Source organism: Mchenga conophoros, linkage group LG6 (assembly GCF_057382185.1).
Source record: "Mchenga conophoros isolate Kocher_MC1m ecotype Shallow Benthic linkage group LG6, M_conophoros_male_GT1.1, whole genome shotgun sequence".
NCBI classification, from domain to species: Eukaryota; Metazoa; Chordata; class Actinopteri; order Cichliformes; family Cichlidae; genus Mchenga; species Mchenga conophoros.
The window spans coordinates 32,619,454-32,636,927 of NC_140531.1; the positions used below are offsets into that span (position 1 = coordinate 32,619,454).

At 38.3% G+C, this 17,474-nt stretch overlaps 1 protein-coding gene across 2 annotated transcripts; it reads left to right on the top strand.

The window, feature by feature from the left end:
- Positions 1–295: 295 nt before the first annotated feature.
- On the top strand, positions 296–8,333 carry LOC146572984 (long-chain fatty acid transport protein 1-like). Of its 2 annotated transcripts, none has more exons than XM_085277485.1 (14): positions 296–456; positions 535–714; positions 824–908; positions 1,071–1,326; positions 1,458–1,616; positions 2,180–2,249; positions 2,465–2,556; positions 4,369–4,478; positions 4,618–4,827; positions 4,933–5,059; positions 5,141–5,278; positions 5,927–6,091; positions 6,183–6,329; positions 6,422–8,333. In XM_085277485.1, the coding sequence occupies exons 2-14, from the start codon at positions 545–547 to the stop codon at positions 6,577–6,579; spliced, it is 1,887 nt and encodes a 628-aa protein (XP_085133611.1). In that variant the 5' UTR covers positions 296–456; positions 535–544; the 3' UTR covers positions 6,580–8,333. The 2 variants fall into 2 exon arrangements, with proteins under 2 accessions (XP_085133611.1, XP_085133610.1); XM_085277484.1 differs by having other exon boundaries at positions 824–962; positions 6,422–8,332.
- The last annotated feature ends 9,141 nt before the right edge of the window (positions 8,334–17,474 follow it).

Consider the following 17,474-nt stretch of genomic DNA (forward strand, 5'->3'; position numbering starts at 1 on the left):
CTTTTAAAACCTTGGTGCTCATTAGCCTTTCTGGGAAATAATAAATACTGATGATTAAACTCTTCCTTGATTGTAAGTGAGTAATCTATTGTAGTTATTCAGATGAAGAAATCGTGCCTATGCATGCACCCAGTAAATAATTTTCCTCATGAAATCACACATTTCTGATTTTATAAACAGGACCGGCAGCACTTTGATTCAGGAGTAATGAATCACACTGGCTCTGCAGTGACGCAGGAACTGCATGGGTTGTAACTTGTGCAACTCTCTGCTGCGTGCTGCCTCTTATCAGGCACTTCACCTCTGGCTTTGGAAACATCTGACAGCTCTGTGAGCTGCTTCTGGTGCTGTTACTCAACTTAACAGTGAAGCTGACATTTAACTCGTCACAGCACACTGTTGCTGCTGAATCCATTTTTTTTCTCTTGGACTATCATAATTAAGAATCTTTAAGAGGTAAGCCTCATCTCATGAGATTTCAGTTGAGTGTATTTTCATGATTTTTGTGCCTGAAGTCATTGTTTGTATTCTCAGAGATAAGATCATGGAGCGAAAGATCGGTGTCATATTGAGCTTCATTGGTTTGGGCACTGTGTGGCTGCGCTCCTTCCCCTGGCTCTGCAGTCTGCTGGTGGGGCTAGGGCTGTGCTTGGTCCATATGGGATCTTGGAAGAACATTCATATAGCTTTGCATACTGTTAAAAGAGACCTCATGTAAGTAGGTAGTTTGCATGGGCTTGTCCCACATTTGCTTCTATGCTGGTCCGTTCCTGTTTGCAAATGCCCTTCACCGTTCTCCTTTCCTCTTCTTTGTGTCTAAAAGGTGTTTGGCTGTTATAATTAAAGTGAGAATTTCCATGTATCACCATCGTCGAAACCGAAGAACCATCCCTGCCCTGTTTGCCCAGGTAGTGACACAACACCCAGACAAGCCCGCCTTGATATATGAGGCCACAGGAGAGGTGAGGTCTCATCAAGAATAACAAATAGAAAGAAAACATAGCACCTTAATTAAAACAGCGGATAAACTGAATTAAGATGACTGATTTTGCATTTTCATTTCATTTCAGGTTTGGAGTTTTAGAGAGCTACGGGAGAGATGCCACGCTGTGGCCCACTGGGCCTTGGCTCAGGGCTGGACTGAGGGTGATGTGGTGGCTTTGTACATGGAAAGTCAGCCTTTAATGGCAGCTTTATGGCTGGGTTTTGCTATAATAGGTGTTGAGGCTGCTCTTATCAACTACAACCTTAGACAGCAGTCATTGCTACACTGTCTCAGTGTTTCTGGAGCTCGAGCGATGGTGTTTGGATCGGAGATGACTGGAGGTGGGAACTAAATATACTTTATTTATAAGATAAATACAGAGCTTATTTGGCCAGAGGTGGAATAAAACAGCTAATAAAACATGTGCTGGTTTGCCTGCTTTACATTTTTCACACTTTTGATTGTCTTCCAGCTGTAACAGAGGTGAGTAGCATGTTACAGCCCAGCATGGTTTTGTTCAGCACTGGTAAGCAGGAAGACAAGGATGAGCTTCAGGTTCAGAGTTTGGACTCTCTGCTGGCCCGTTCACCCACACACCCACCACCCTACAAGATAAGGAAAGAGTTTAATGGTGAGGCTCTGTAGAATTTGTGCACGTGGGTAGGGGTATGCTGCATTTGACATTTTACAAGATTTGATTGCAACACATTCTTGTCCTTAGCAAGTCTTTGCCTGCTAGAGTGCATGGCCGACTGCCAAAATTGGCTGTCTTGCGTATTTTTTCTTTTCTAATTTAGCTCACATGTGTGTCAAAAAAATGGAAAAAAAATGGAAAGAATCATCATCAAGTTACTACAAAGTTCAAGACTATGAACAATGTTTATCTTTTATTTTATATAATGCATGCAAATACAACTCTGGCCATGTTCAATTCAATCGTTTATATTGTTGTGCATTTGTTCTCTTATTTTTAACAAAGGTATTGTTTTTGTCTTTGTTATTGCTTAGCATTCCTCTGTTGACACGCTTCAAGTCTTTACTTGATTAGCCTGTATGGGACGGAGAGAAAACAGAGTAACAAAAAAATATGTAAAGAATGACGGGAGCGTCACGGTGCATGCCACCCATGTGAAACACCGTCAAAAGGTTTTGAGAATGCAATATGGAAATTTCTTCTTCTCTTTGTATTTGCAGACAGGCTTTTCTACATCTACACTTCTGGTACAACAGGAATGCCAAAGGCAGCTGTAGTGGTGCACAGTCGGTAAGTTTATCTGTGGAAACATCTGCAAAGGTGATGCAGTCCACTGAGGGACCTAAACAGTTTTATCAACAGTTAATAAAACTTTTTGAATTTTGTTGTAAGACATGTCTACGACATTTCAGTCATAAAATTGCACTTTTAAGAGAATCCTTTAAATAATGACATAAGTAATGATGATGACTTCTGTCACTTAGTTTGTTGTTCTTTTTTGTCAGGTATTACCGCATCGCAGCTTTTGGTTTTCATTCTTTTGGCTTACGTCCTGATGACATCATCTACAACTGCCTTCCTCTCTATCATTCTGCAGGTAGGCCTTGTTTCTTCTCATCCATGTTTTCAAAATACATTTAAAATCAATATAAAGTAAGATTTCCCACTCTTACACATCTGTACAAGCATGATGTCATTATAATAACAATCAGAATCATTCTTCATAGCTCTTATGTTATTATGTCTATTTTAACATAATATATTACCCCATTTTTAAAAAGTACTTATTTTTACTTCCATTGGCTTTGATAAATGGTAAAATCTATTTGAGGTTTACAAATCTTATCGTTATACTAAAAATACATTTTTTCCTGAAGTCAGACATTCATCTCACTGGACTTTTAGTGATGTTATTTTCTGGGCTAAATGCAGCATGTGGAGGAAGGCAAAAATAAACAAAAAGTTTATTTATTGGCCGATACAAAAATCCCCAAACATACCAAAATTCAAAAGAGAAAACAACATGAATCCATACCAAAAAGGGCAGAAGAAGAAGAACCCTAAAGTCACATTCAGGACAACAGTGTTTGGAGACTGGAGCGTGACTAAAGTTATTGCAACTGTGTGCAATGAACTTGCAATTTCACTGCCTCTGGAAAGGCTGCCTTGCAGTCAGGGACGAACTCTGGCAGCTTTGGAGCATCACATTGGCGACAAAGTCATGTGAACAACTTATTCAGAATCCAGCAGAACCTCAAAGATTTCAAACAGAAATTCAGAAATTCCTCGAGAAATAGTGATTCAGTTGCTACAGAACGATTAGCTGCAAAATGACATAGATGCTTGAAAACCTTGATCAAAAGCAGCCAGCAGTCAGTTGAATGAGATGTGCTGCAGACAAGCTCCGCTTATCAGCTGAGACTGACTCACTGTTAGCAATCTGTTTGTGTTTGTTAATGAGACTGATTATTGGCAACATTTCCCAATTTGTCTGCAAGTGACTGCAGATGGCCGACAGTTTTTCAGAGGCAGGTTGCCCCACCAATTGACCTGTGGAATTGTCTTGCAATCAGAAGTGGTTGTCCAAAGTTGAGGGTGTTGCATGCTCAATCTCTGGGCAACCAGTTGGCTCAACTATTTGCAATCAGTCTCCGACATCATAACAAAACCTCCAACAACAGCTGCCTCAACACGCTTTATATAGGATAAAAAAAAACATTGAACAAATAGACAATGTGACAATAAACTGACATAGGACAGACACGCACACCAAGAGAAGACAGGAAGCAGGCAGAGGTACAGGTGGTACAGGCTAGCAACAAAAAGCAGAAAGTGAAATAAGAAACACGAAAAAATTAATCTTCAGTGTGAAAAAGAAAGTAAACAAAATAGGCTACATATGACTGAAACATGAAGGTGAGCAGTAAACATGATGACAGGGGAGCATAGAATGCATCATGGGTTAAAAAAAAAAACTACAAACAAGAATAACTTTAAATTTAAATTCTTTAAACTTGGTTCAAAAGTAACAGTAAAAAAGGGCAAATGTTATCATCTTTAGGTTATTACAAAGTTTTTCACTTCAACATAATTCGAAATCAAGGACTTAGGTTTACCCACTGAGCAATTTTCTTTTAATGAGAGGTCTAAAAGAGGTCTACTGGTAACTGTCAAGGCAAAATCAAGCTATATTCATAAGTGAAATTTTAATAAATGTCTAAATGTCTTTTGAAAAGCTTTTCACCTTTCATGCTTTCAAGTGTTAACACTGTTCAAATGGCTGGCATGGTTGACTAGGAGGGATACTGTTTCTGCCAATATGTAAAAGAAAGAACAAGTTTACAAGTATATATTTGCTTCACAGAAATCCTTGTTGTATGTGCTCATGTGTTCATGTGGATATTTACAGGGAACATCATGGGTTTAGGCCAGTGTTTGCTCTTTGGTTTGACTGCTGTAATCAGGAGGAAATTCTCAGCCAGTCACTTTTGGGATGACTGTGTCAAACACAACTGCACTGTGAGTACACACTGGTGCAATAACTGTGCCTAGCCACAGGCCAAATGTCCTATTGATTTTCTTGAGCCAGTTCTATAAACAAGACTTGCGATTCGGTTTTAGTGTGTAATTGTACCTCTATGTCTGTGCGCACACATAGGTAATCCAATATATAGGAGAGATCTGCCGTTATCTGTTGGCCCAGCCTGTTGGAAAATCAGAGGCTCGTCACAGGGTCCGTGTTGCCATCGGTAATGGACTCCGTCCCTCGGTGTGGGAAGAGTTTGTCAAGAGATTTAGAATCGAAAGAATTGGGGAATTTTATGGCGCCACAGAGTGCAACTGCAGCCTGCTCAACATAGATGGAAAGGTATGCTTACCTGGATGTTGTTTTACTGATTTCTTAGGAAGCTAAAGAATTTAAAACACAACATCTTTTTTACGTACCTGCTATACTGTATGTTTGCACATCCAGGTCGGGGCGTGTGGCTTCAATAGTCGCATCCTACCAAATTTTTATCCCATCAGACTGGTCAGGGTGCAGCAGGATAGCAAGGAACTACTGAGGGATTCACAAGGCCTCTGTATACCCTGTGAGCCAGGTAACACCATGCACACACACACATACATGCAAAGCTACAATACAGAGAAACAAATGCAAAAATAATCTTTCATCTTTGCAGGAGAGCCAGGCATGTTAGTGGGACACATCAACCACACCGATCCGCTCAGAAGATTCGACGGTTACGCTGATCAGGATGCCACCAAAAAGAAAGTCGCTCGCAATGTGTTCAAGATGGGAGACTCTGCTTATATTTCAGGCATGTTTTATTTTGTCTCTTTAATGTTAGTCAGAATAATAATGATGGACTGTCTGTTTCTTGATTTCCAGTTTTATAATATCGAACATGCTTCATCTCACAGGTATCCAGAAAAAGAAAGCTGCAGATGCTAAATTGCCATATGAACTTTTACCTTTGTTTATAGTTTTTACATGCAGTACACATTTTAATTGGCTTCTGTTTTCATAAGAAAACTGAAAATAATTTATGATCATGACACGACTGGACTGCTTCCAGTACTGCCGCTATTTTCAGCAGTGAAAGTCCCATTCGGAACACTTTCGCTGCTGCATCTGTAATTTCACCACAGACATCGTTTTTTTTCACAGAGCAAACATCAACTTTAGTGTCAAGGATCATTGATTGCAATGAAAGTTTGCTCCCTTTACAAATTAGCCATACTTGCTCTTAATTGATCTAATTAACATGCTAACTAAAGCCTGTAGAGTCTTTGGCTTTTTCAAAATTAAAAAGCATCTGGCTGCTGCTTATTTCTTTATATGGAAGCAGTAAAGGTATACTTAGTATTTCCCAGTCCTGTGAATACGTTCTTTTTCACGACTGTCATTCATTTTCAGCGATCAGAATGATGATTATTTTATTGCTCTGTCACTGTCTGTGCTTTAGGTGATATACTGGTGATGGATGATTATGGCTACATGTATTTCATGGACCGCAGCGGCGACACTTTTCGCTGGCGAGGGGAGAACGTTTCCACGACAGAGGTGGAGGGAGTCCTCAGCAAACTACTGGGACACACCGATGTTGCCGTCTATGGAGTGTCTGTGCCAGGTATGGATGAAATGAATTATTTCATCGGCACATTTCAGGCAAATAAACAGACTCAAAAGCTGATGAATACTCTGTGTTTTATTGTGTTCAGGTGTGGAAGGGAAGGCCGGTATGGCAGCAATAGCTCAGGAGGGAAACCAGTTGGACCTTGATGCATTCTTGATCGGTGTACAAAAAGCTTTGCCCTCCTACGCACGCCCTGTCTTCCTTCGGTTCATGCCGTCTGTTGACACTACAGGTGAACATCAGTGAAAAAACATTCAAACGGCAATGCGATTTTATAAAATTACATAAAAACTATATATATATATTTTTTTATCTTGTTCACAGGTACTTTCAAAATTCAGAAGACACGGCTGCAGAAGGAAGGATACAAGCCACAAAACTCGAGTGAAAAGATTTATTTTCTGAACAGTCGTGCTGGACATTATCAGCCTGTCACTGATGAATTATATGATGCCATCAATGAAGGGAAAGTGTCTCTTTGAAAGAAGAAGGAGCTAACAAGGCTACTGCGTTAACACAACTTACTCTGACTGTGTTTTTGATATAGTTATTTTGTGTTTGTTGTTTTTTTTAAGATGAACATTAAGCTCACCTACCTGAATAGATTTGATGCATCATATACATTTAAATATATGTATATATATGTATGTATATATATATATATATACATATATATATATAATAAAATATGTTACTTCTTACAAGAAAAAGAATGACTGAAAACTCAGTAATTTATGGAAATTAAGTAATAGCTATTATTTGAAAATTCATTTTTTTAACATGACCAATACTCCATAGCTGCCTAAAGACTTGTTTCAAACAGAGCAGCACAGAAAGACTCAGGACAGCACCGCACGGCAAACTTCAATTATCAGCTTGTGAACACCTGTGCCAGCCAGTCCCGGTGCAAGTTACATTTTATCCTTTTAAGCATTTTTCTCAAGTGTCAAAAGTAGTAGCCTTGAATCATGGCACAAAATATGTGGGTTCTTTTTGTGAAAGCAAAGTGACTTTTAACTTTCATCACCTAATACCAGTCACGTTGAGTCCAAGCACCAGTGAGTTATATTACAGTACATGCTGGGCATTGATTGGCTTTTAAGGCAGACACTGACACTGAATTGTATTTTAAAGTTAAAAATGATGTCTGGGTTAATATCAATCATTCTCCCAAAAACTTGCGACACATGGTTGCTGTCTGCAACTGATGTGCTGAGAATTGGATGTGGATGAAGCAGATTCAACAACAGAAAAGCGTCTTTGTTAGGCTGCGAACAAGAGGAGCAAAGAGCAGGTTCCAAGGAAAACAGAGCACCAAGGTAGCACATGAGAAAAGTGACAACAAAGACTAAAGGAATGTATGAGCATATATTGACACTGAGAACTAACTGGGGTTACATGTATGAAGATAATCAAACAGGCAGAACGTTACAGACTTATATAAACAAAACTAAAGCTCAATAAATAAATATAGGCCAATCAGACGAAAGTGGACAGTTTTTTTCTCTCATCTGACTGAAACTATCAGGACAAACAAACAAGGCTGACACTGTATCCTAACAGCATATTCAAGTTTTAAAGACCCCTCCTGCAGCATGCATAAGACTAGGGATGGCTGTGGAAGTGGCAAACTTACCCATATTTTGTTCTGTTCCTGTCTGTGTGATGTAGAAACCGTTGACCCCAGGAGACTCCCTCAGATGCTGTCCATCTTTTATGAGTTCATGAAGCGACCAGAAAGTTGCATGCATGCATGCAAACTAACTCTAGAGGGCAATGTGTTTCATCTTATCAGACATACTAGCAGCTACCCTAGTGTTTTTCCACAGGTACTAATATAAAACGTATCATATCATCAGGCACAATCATGCTTGTCTGTTAAAATAAACAGCAAAGCCACAAACTAATTAATTCCAATCTTGCAGTTGTGTGAAAAAGAGTTTGTCATTTTAAATACCCGTTCTCATTCATTTACTAGTTGTGAAACATTTAATTGAATCAAGCTTCTCTTTATTCAGTGACAATTTTCTTTCTGTCAGGGATTTCACTGCATGACTGATTCACTTTTTCCATTCCAGTGTTCAGTGTTACTCTGGCTGTTTCACAAAAGTCTTTCACATAAATCCCTCTCCATGTGGTCTTCTGTGAGTTTCTTGTCAGCCTAAAACACAATGAAAACTGTTTTTAAAGTAAGAAGACGGTAAAATAAATAAAACATCAGCTCCAATCATTTGAATGCATGTTTACAGGTCTGTGGGACATTTTTGCAGTGAAGCATCTTTTCGCTCATCCCATTTGTGATGTTCAGAGCTCCCCTTAAAGGCAAAAAGACTTAAAAACTAATCATCTATCACACTTTCTGCAATAAGTGCCCTTCTGATTAGCTGCTAGTTATCTAGTATGTAACATATGTTAGTACTTTACCAAATCAAGTAGTGAAAAGCAAGTACATTTACTCAATTGCTCAAGTACTTGAGGAGTCTCCAAATATTTATTCACAGTTGCAGAAGTCCTTATTTATCTTATACTTGATTTTGGTGTAGCCCCACAGTTCATTCTTTGTCTGAAGCTCGTTTGGCTCCTCTACTATAACTAAGCCTTCTTCTGATTGGCTACCCCTTACACTCAGAAGGGTTGAACAGTCACAAATGTGTGTCCAAGATGCCCATATAAAGGACACTTCCTCATATAGACATCATACATAGGTTGAACACTCTAGCCTGAGCTTTTGTCAGATACAAAATCACCGTGAGTGGTATACACCAAATGTTTGTTATTTAAATTGCTTATTTATTCGTTTTTTTCATATTTGTTAGTCTCATATGTTTCGAATCATCAAAAAAATTAATATTAGACAAAAATAGCCAAAATAAAACTAAAATTAGTTTTTAAAAGATGTTTTCATTTACTAAGAGGAAAAAAGCAATCCAAACCTACTTGACCCAGTGTTAAAAAAGACACCGGTTTGTGATGTTAAACTGACCCCAGTGTGGCTGAATTAAAATAATTCAGAGAAGAAGAATCGGCCAAAATTTCTCCACGATGATGCCAAAGACTCATTGCCAGTTATTTAAAATATTTGATTGCAGTTTTTGCTGCCAAGTATAGCAGAACCAATTATTACTTTTCATGTAAGTCCAGGTAGGTTTGGATAGATTTTTTCCCTTAATATTTTTTCCCTATTAAGTCTGGTTATTTTCATTTATTTATTTATTAACATTAATTTGATATCAGAAACATTTTAGCGTGACAAAGATGCACAAAAAAAGGAAATCAGGAAAGGGCAAAGAGTTTTTCACAACACTATATAACAAAAACTAAGAGGAAGCACAACTGATGCTCTGATCAAGTGCCACAACAGGAGAGCAATGACGAGATCATTCTGCACAAAAAGTACTTTTACTTCATTTTTGGCATGTTTCTGTACATCTTTTTAAATAAGTAAAAAGCAGAAACACTACTACCACTACTTTTTCGTAAGTTATATTTTGAATATGAGAATACATCTTTTACCTAAAATAAAGTACGTCTTTTCTCGTATTTGTACAGACTTGACAGAAACACAACCCACCTCTCCAGGTCTTCAGTTTTTCTTGGCATTGTGGTCTGCATGTGTGCGTGTATGTGCAGCTCAAATTTCATGTCTTGACTCTTGTGAGACAGCACATATGTAAGACAATGATAGACACAGTTATTACCAGCTCAGTTTTCAGCTCGATGCTGCTTTGAAATTCACTCTAAATTCAGCTTGAATCAACTAATCTTGGATTAACACAAGGCGGCATCTGTTTGGGAAGGAAAATGAATATTTACAGGAGATTTTTTTAAAGCCCGACTGCTGCCTTGTTTAAATATCCGCTTGCTGCGGTTGCAGGAAGCATGCAAATGAAAAAGTATGAAACAGTCTTGAGAGGCCCCCCTTAGTCTTTGCAAAGAATAGGGTTCAGATCTTGTAAGGCTGCGAGCGCTCTGCTGTTATTTGATGTCTTCGTGCTAATGTTTGGTTTGGCTTCGTGACATCGGTGCAACTGCAACTAGAACACCAGCATTCAAGCACTCTTGCTGGCAATCATCTACCCCGCTGAAGTGTCCTTGAGGAAAAAAGTAAATTCCTGCCAGCTGCTCTGCATCTGATCCTTCAGGAAGTTGCTTTATTGCTTTCAGTGAAATAAACAGATCTCTTCTAGGTCTTTCACTTTTGTGATCCTGTCAAGAGAAATCTGAAATACATCCTTGAAAAGAAAAACATGTGAAATAACTTTTTTTTTTTCCATAAAATACTAGCTAAGTTTAGTTGGTGGGGCCTCTGATCGTATTCACGTGAAGGAATCAGTTGGGAAAATAGTTTTGGTTAAGGTTAATCTTCTGTTCATAACTCACAAGGGATGCCAAATAAAGAGGTTTCTTTGCTTTGGTAAAACTTGGAAAACAACATTGTGAAATTTGAGGTTAAATTCCTGCATGCCAAAGTAAAAGGAGTGAAGAATTAAGAATACCACAGTGAGTGGTAAATGTTTATACGAGCTCCCTCTTTTCATGTAACCTCAACTTATAAAGTCTGTAATAGGAAAACAGCATTGATTATTTTCTATTCTTTCTTTAAATGTAAAGTCTTATGCTCATTACCTAACACTTTTCAGCGTATAGCTGCCCATGTTAAAATGTAAACCATGTGCCGTGCATGGCTTCCAGCTGCAAATAGTTTACTTAAGGGGTCCTAGTCATCCAAACAGAACGCTGACAAGTGCTCTTCGCATTTCTCATAACACTCTGGAGAGTCAAGTAACAAGAGAGGAAAGATAAGGCTTTTTGCCTTAAATCCAGGAAGAGGTCTATGGTGACAGTTGAAGCCTTCAAACGTGATGCCAGCTTGGTTTCACGAATGCAGAAGCTGGATGTTTGTATGAAACAGATGACAAATAATGAAAACAGCTTAGTGGAAGTGCGCTACATGTGCCCATGTGTCTTGGTATTAGAGCTGCGTGTGCAACATGTCGAGAAGTGAGGCTTACTTTTTTCTGTGACCTGCATGAAACGATACCTCCACCTCAAACGTAAAGCTCAGGAAATGTGTGTCCACCAGATGTAGCCATATATCACCCTGCAGTGTCAACTTGACTTTATGACCCTGTAATTTATGGTATATATTTTCATATCCAAGGGCTAACTTCATTCCTTTCTTAGTTTTTTTTTTACTACCTCAGTCGTCTCCCTCCCATTGAACTGTAGCAGTAATTAAGTTCTGGTAATGTTTGGTACTTGCGTGTGTTTGTCGGAACGTGCACAGTCACAGTTCAGGGGTTCTTTTAGTTTTCAAATTAACACATGCAGCATCAAGTTTTAAATTATTCAGTGTTTGCGCTACCAGGATTCAGGTTTTTATTAAAATAACAAGACATTTTTGCAAGTTGAATATGTGCTCGTGAAGCGCTTCACAGTTTAGTCTTTCCTTTATCCATTAGGAGTCATGCTTAAGTGAACCCTGAAGGCAAAATACATTTGTTAAAAATGGTTTTATTTTGGTGAGTGAGTAAATATAAATATTAATGTCATTAAATAACTTTTGCCGCTTTGCACACATAGATTGCTGTGAATGGGCAAACTTCAATCAGGCATGTTTTGGCCAAAACATGCCTGATTGAAGTTCGGAGACAGTGGCAGGGACAAGATGAAACACATCAACCTAAAAAAGCTGCCTCTGCCTGCATCTCTTCATGTGTTTACCATACAGGTTTTATAGAGTTCATGTTTTTCCTCTGTCAGCTCTCTCTTATCATCTTCAGATTAGAGATGGCACGATACCACTTTTTTATGTCCGATACCGATACCGATATCATAAATTTGGATATCTGCCGATACCGATATGAATCCGATATAGTGTTTTTTAATCAACAAAACTGGTTTTTTTTAAAATATCTTGCTGCATTTTGTATAAGTTCATACTCAAGTTTAAAACAACAACTACACTAAAGCTATTCTGTTATACCTGTATGCAAAAAAAAGAAATTTCATAGTTCAGCAATACTGATCAATCTAATAAACTTAAACCTACACCATCCTCCCTATTCTGGTATTTTAAAGAGTACTTAGCGTAAATATTAAGCAACCTAACTAATAGGGTTCCAACTCCCAGCAACAACAAAAATAAATAAATAAAAAATAGGGAACCACCCCTCACGCGCCACCTCATGATGCTTAATCAACGTAATCAACCTTAATTTGATGCAGTGTGAAAAAAAATGCACAGAAATCAATTATTTTTCAAGAAATATTAAATAGATTCAACATCTTTCTTCAACAAAATTGCAGACTGCACAGATGGTACCTTCCCAAAGGAAAAAGTACTATAGCTTACTAGGGTATATTAGACTTAATAGTCACTATATACAGTAATTGACTTCTATTCATTTTACATCAGATTAAAACTTTGGGTGTAAGATTCGGATAATTATTTATTAAAAGCTAGACATTTTAAATGAGAATAAGAAAGAAAAGTATGTCTTTGTGCCCCCTTTTCCATGTTAATGCCCTATCGGCCCCCCTGGCTAAACTTTGCTAGATCCGCCCCTGCACAGTTACCAGCCGTCAGCTACGTAGAAAAAGATCCTCGAGTAGAAAGTAATATTAAATAAATTCTAACAACAGCTGATCAAGCTTAAACGTGCTGCTGTTGTTCAGCCGCTGGTTTCCTCTTTCTGGTGCAAAGTGGGCCAAAAACAAACCAGAGACACGGACTCGCGACAGAAAAGCCGATCAGCTGATCATTAAGCAGTTTCATGATTGAAGTAGCAGCCAGAAGAGGCAGTTGCTCCATATATCGCTTGTTAAGCTTAACGCAGGAATGCTTTACAAACATTCAGAGATGGACTTACACACTTGCTTTACTTCTCTCGGGGATAACTTTGTCGGAGATGAAATGCCGGGTTGCTAGCGAAGCTCCACATGCTATCCAGACCACCGACAGGTCCGGCATGCCACAGCCGCTCTATCACGTGATGCATACTGCTCCGACGTGCTAACGTTCTGAGGTGAGTTACGGCGTGTTGCAAGTTTTGTGAGGTGCTTTCGTGATATTTAATGGATCGGATTACATTTTTTATTTTTCTCCGATATCCGATCCAGTAATTTAGGTCAGTATCGGACCGATACCGATACGTAATATCGGATCGGTCCATCTCTACTTCAGATGTCCTCCCACTCAGCCCCAGTAATCCTGACAGCTGACTGTTACCTCTCTCTCTCCAAACGTTATCAGTTTCAAGGACAGGGAAAATTGGGTCTCTGAAGTAAAATTGTTCAATGTCTTAGTCATTCTCTGTGTGCTGCACACAATTACCCCTCTCAGCTGTATAGCTCTATCATCAGTTTGCTCAATTACAACAGCTGATTCTGTGTTGTGCCACTTCACCTCCATCGCACCATTTTCAGAGAATGGATTTTGTGGCTTGATTCCAAGTTGATGAGGGTGATGAACAAGAGGCAGGGCAGCATCTAGCTAGAACTTCCCTTTGTGATTCACCATACTCAGTTTCAGTCAGGTCAGTGACAGCTCATCCAGCCCTTATGTTCTGTTAATACTTCAGACGTGCCAATGTAATGGCAGCTGGGTGACAGCAGGAGATGAAAACTCCTTTGTTTAGTAAAAGCTTTAATGTCAGTTTGCATAACGTGTCATCAGATAAAGATAATAAATGAAGATAGCTTGATAAATGGGCCGAATATTAGTTTTTCCTTGCTGAATAATTTCAGCATAGCAACAAATAAGATTAAAAATAAGCATTTATCAGTGTCAGTGATTGTGTGACATGAATTTTGTGCTAGCTAAATGTTTAACATTCATACAGATCTGTGATTTTTTTTGTGAATAAAAATGGGGAAACAGTAAATCTGCCAAATTCTCATTTAGTAACACCTCAGAGTTTCACAATTGCTGCACCTGTAATAAAGAAAAAGGCAAAGGTGGAAGCGTGAAGGTGGAAATGACAAACATTATGAAAGCCAAAATGAAAGAGACAACTGATTTCTGAAGCTTGAAAATAGGAAAGCAAAGGTCTTTCTGAGGGTTTACCAACAAAAATACCACGACTGACCTTCAATAAATGGAGATCCATCCTTTACCAACAAACTGAGGGTTTTAAGGCTTCTTCACAACTGCCTATATTTATTCTACATCAGAAGCAGAAGATGTGACTATAATCACGATCCATTCTTTAAAACTGCTAAATAAACTGCCAAATGAATGGGAGTGCACAAGCACTGACATGCTTTTATTTGGCATCTTTGTCCAGAGTGTTGACTGCTAACATACGATTTATGGACTCTACCGCAGTGAAAAGTCTGATGAAGATAAGGTAAGGATAAACAGTGTGAACGGATTAGGACGAGAGCTAACGTAGATCCAAAGCGATGAACTAATGTCAAAATCTGTCATTATGATTTTTAAATGTCACTGGATTATGCTCACAAATCAAACCAGTGTAAAGAATTTTGCAGATTTTGTCTTACATTAACAAAGAAAACAACAAAAGCACGAATCTTATTTTCTTTAGGTGACGAAAGAGGTGATTCCTCAGTTTCTTTACCCGACTTCACTTTTTAACCCGGCAGCCATGCAAAGGTATAAACACAGTATGGAATGTGAAGTATCGTGCATGCCCTTAGATGCATAGAGTATTTTAATGGAAGTTGATGTATGCTTTTCTTTTTAAACCATGTTAATGCCATGTTTTATAAAGCCTATAGGTAGTTTTTATGCTATTTAAACCAACTGCATAGCTCTGATATGAGCTGATAGAATTGGTGGCTTACTCACAGTGCAGTTTGCTGAATTATTGAAGGGTAAAATTTAAGTGTTGTTATCTGAAATGCTGACACCTTTGACTTGGAGCAGATGGATCTTGCATGCGGCAGTGTAGGTTGGATTTGTCAGCAGAAGGCTAAGAGACACTACTGGACACACAGGAAGCCCACTCAGAATGCTCTCCCCAAAGCTAATTAATTAAACATTTTGTATACCCAGTAAAGTAATGCAAATAAAAGCATTTTTAAAATGCCATCACATTGGTTTTCCTATCCCGTCACTCTTCTTTCTTTCCACGGGGTTAATATGTGTGCTGCGATATTTTGGAGCTCGGTCTCTGATCACAGCAGTGCTGTGCAGGATCAAAGCCAGAGTGATTAAGGTGTGTAATAAGGTGAGATTAATTGTGAGTTTTATGCCCCAGAGTTTGTTCAGATTGTGCTGTCACAGAGTAAAATGCAAAGCTCTTGCACATTTCCCTGTATGTGTCTGTTTCTGTCTGGGCATGTTAATTTTACCCTGCACCTGGGAACAGAACTGTTGACTCTGTCATCTCAATTAATTCTGCAAATGATCCTGTAGATCTCGCTGCCAGTACTTGCACAAGGTGTGACTGAGCAGGCATTTCTTTACATTTTTATGTGTGTAAGCTGCTTAATTCCCTTCTCACATCAAAATTATTAATATTCTTGTAATAAATTAATATGGTTTTATTATCTGACCTGCTATGATTCCAGGTATCAGCTTGAAAAAGCTCTCTTTATCCCTGTACTATCTTTGAATTCATCCTAAGAGACATCCTGACTTCTCATATCCAAAAAAGGTATATGTAATTTTTAGTCTAAGTCAGACTTAAGGAGTTGTTTCTGGTTTAAGAATAAGTGTGCCGTGCTTATCTTGAACCGATTACTTGTTACGCTGTCAGTTACATGCTACATTTTGTTTTCATGCTGAGATGAGACAGTCCCACAGCAGTTTGTGCATCTCCATGTCAATCCCAACATCCCCCACAGCTCCAGCTCTGGTGTCTCTGAACCAGTACATGACAAGCTGCTCCGTCATTGTGACTGCCAGCAGAAGCCCAGCCAAACCTCTGAAGGCTCTTAATCAGAATCTGAAAAACTCATGCCAAGCATCATGTTTGACAGAGGAGACAAGGAGCCCGCTCTAAAAACTCAGAAAAACATATGCTCTCAGTCCTTGATGAAGGCAATGAGCCATGAAGGAACTACATGGCGGCACAGTAGAGGCTTTGACCTCTAAAATTATATCCTTTGCATGTTTCTATTCAATTTCCCTAGAAAAAGAAAAACATAAATATGTAAAGTCTTGTACATAAAGGTCATGTACATTTATTTAGGTTGTAAAATGCACATTAATTACACTACCAGAAGAAAAGAGACTATAATACACGCATCAGGCATAACATTATGACCACTGATGGGTGAATAACACTGATTATCTCTTCATCATGGCACCTGTTAATGGGTGGGTTATATTAGGGATCAAATCGACGTTTTTTTCTTCTTCTCAAAGCTGATGCATTAAAAGCAGGAAAAAATTGTCAAGTGTAAGGATTTGAATGAGTCTGAAAAGGGCCACTCAGTGTTAGACAGGTGGTCATAATCTTATGCCTGATCTGTGCATGTTCTTAGCACAATGGTGCAAACGTTGCCTCAGAGCTAGAAGGTTCCTGATTCAAATCCCAGTTGGGATTCTCCGAGCATGCTCTCCGTGTGCCTGAAGGTTGACTCCGGCTTCCTCCTAAAAACAGGCATATTAGGTTAACTGGTGATTCAAACTTAGGGTCGAATTAAAAATATGTGCTTTTGTTTTATATTATAATGCAATAAAATATATGGGTAAAAAGACTGGTTGTCTAAAGGGGTTTGAGTGATTGATAAGAAAGAAAATGCTACATAAATAAGCGCAGCAGTAGGCGTTAATAGTTTAAGATGCTATAATAAAGCAAAACCGTAGCTGTGAGAACATGTTTCATGTGGGGGTGTTGTGAGGATGATACAATATGTGTGACTTTAGGATGACACCCTCAGCACCATATGAAAAATATCAGAATAAATACGTTGAAAAATACAGTTCATATAAATTTAAAGCTCATATTTGTCTGTGAAGGGAAAACCATGTAAGAAAACATATTAAAGGTTGCACAGACATATTGCAGCTGGACACCATATAAAAGGCAGATTTCCACAAATGCTGATAAAACAGTTACCAAATAAGCTGTTATTTAATATGGATACTGATCATAAGACAACATATATAGGCAAAGTAAACAACAACGGTTATAACTTATGAAAGGCAGTTTCATTGTGTGTGTATATATATATATATATATATATATATATATATATATATATATATATATATATTTTTTTTTTTTTTTTATACAATTATTATTTGTACAATTTTAAAGAGCTTGAAAGTCAGTATTTGTTATGACCGCCATTATTCTTCAGCACAGTCTGAACTCTCTTAGGCAAACTTGTAATTTTTTAAAGTAGTCTTCAGGAATTGTTCTACAGGCTTCTTGAATGGTATTTCAAAGTTCTTCTTGAA

Coding starts and splice junctions, on each gene's coding strand:
- LOC146572984 (XM_085277484.1), top strand. CDS start 545: ATGGAGCGAAAGATCGGTGTCATATTGAGCTTCATTGGTTTGGGCACT. Junction 1,617..2,179: donor GATAAGGAAAGAGTTTAATG/GTGAGGCTCTGT, acceptor TTGTATTTGCAG/ACAGGCTTTTCTACATCTAC. Junction 2,557..4,368: donor TCCTCTCTATCATTCTGCAG/GTAGGCCTTGTT, acceptor GGATATTTACAG/GGAACATCATGGGTTTAGGC.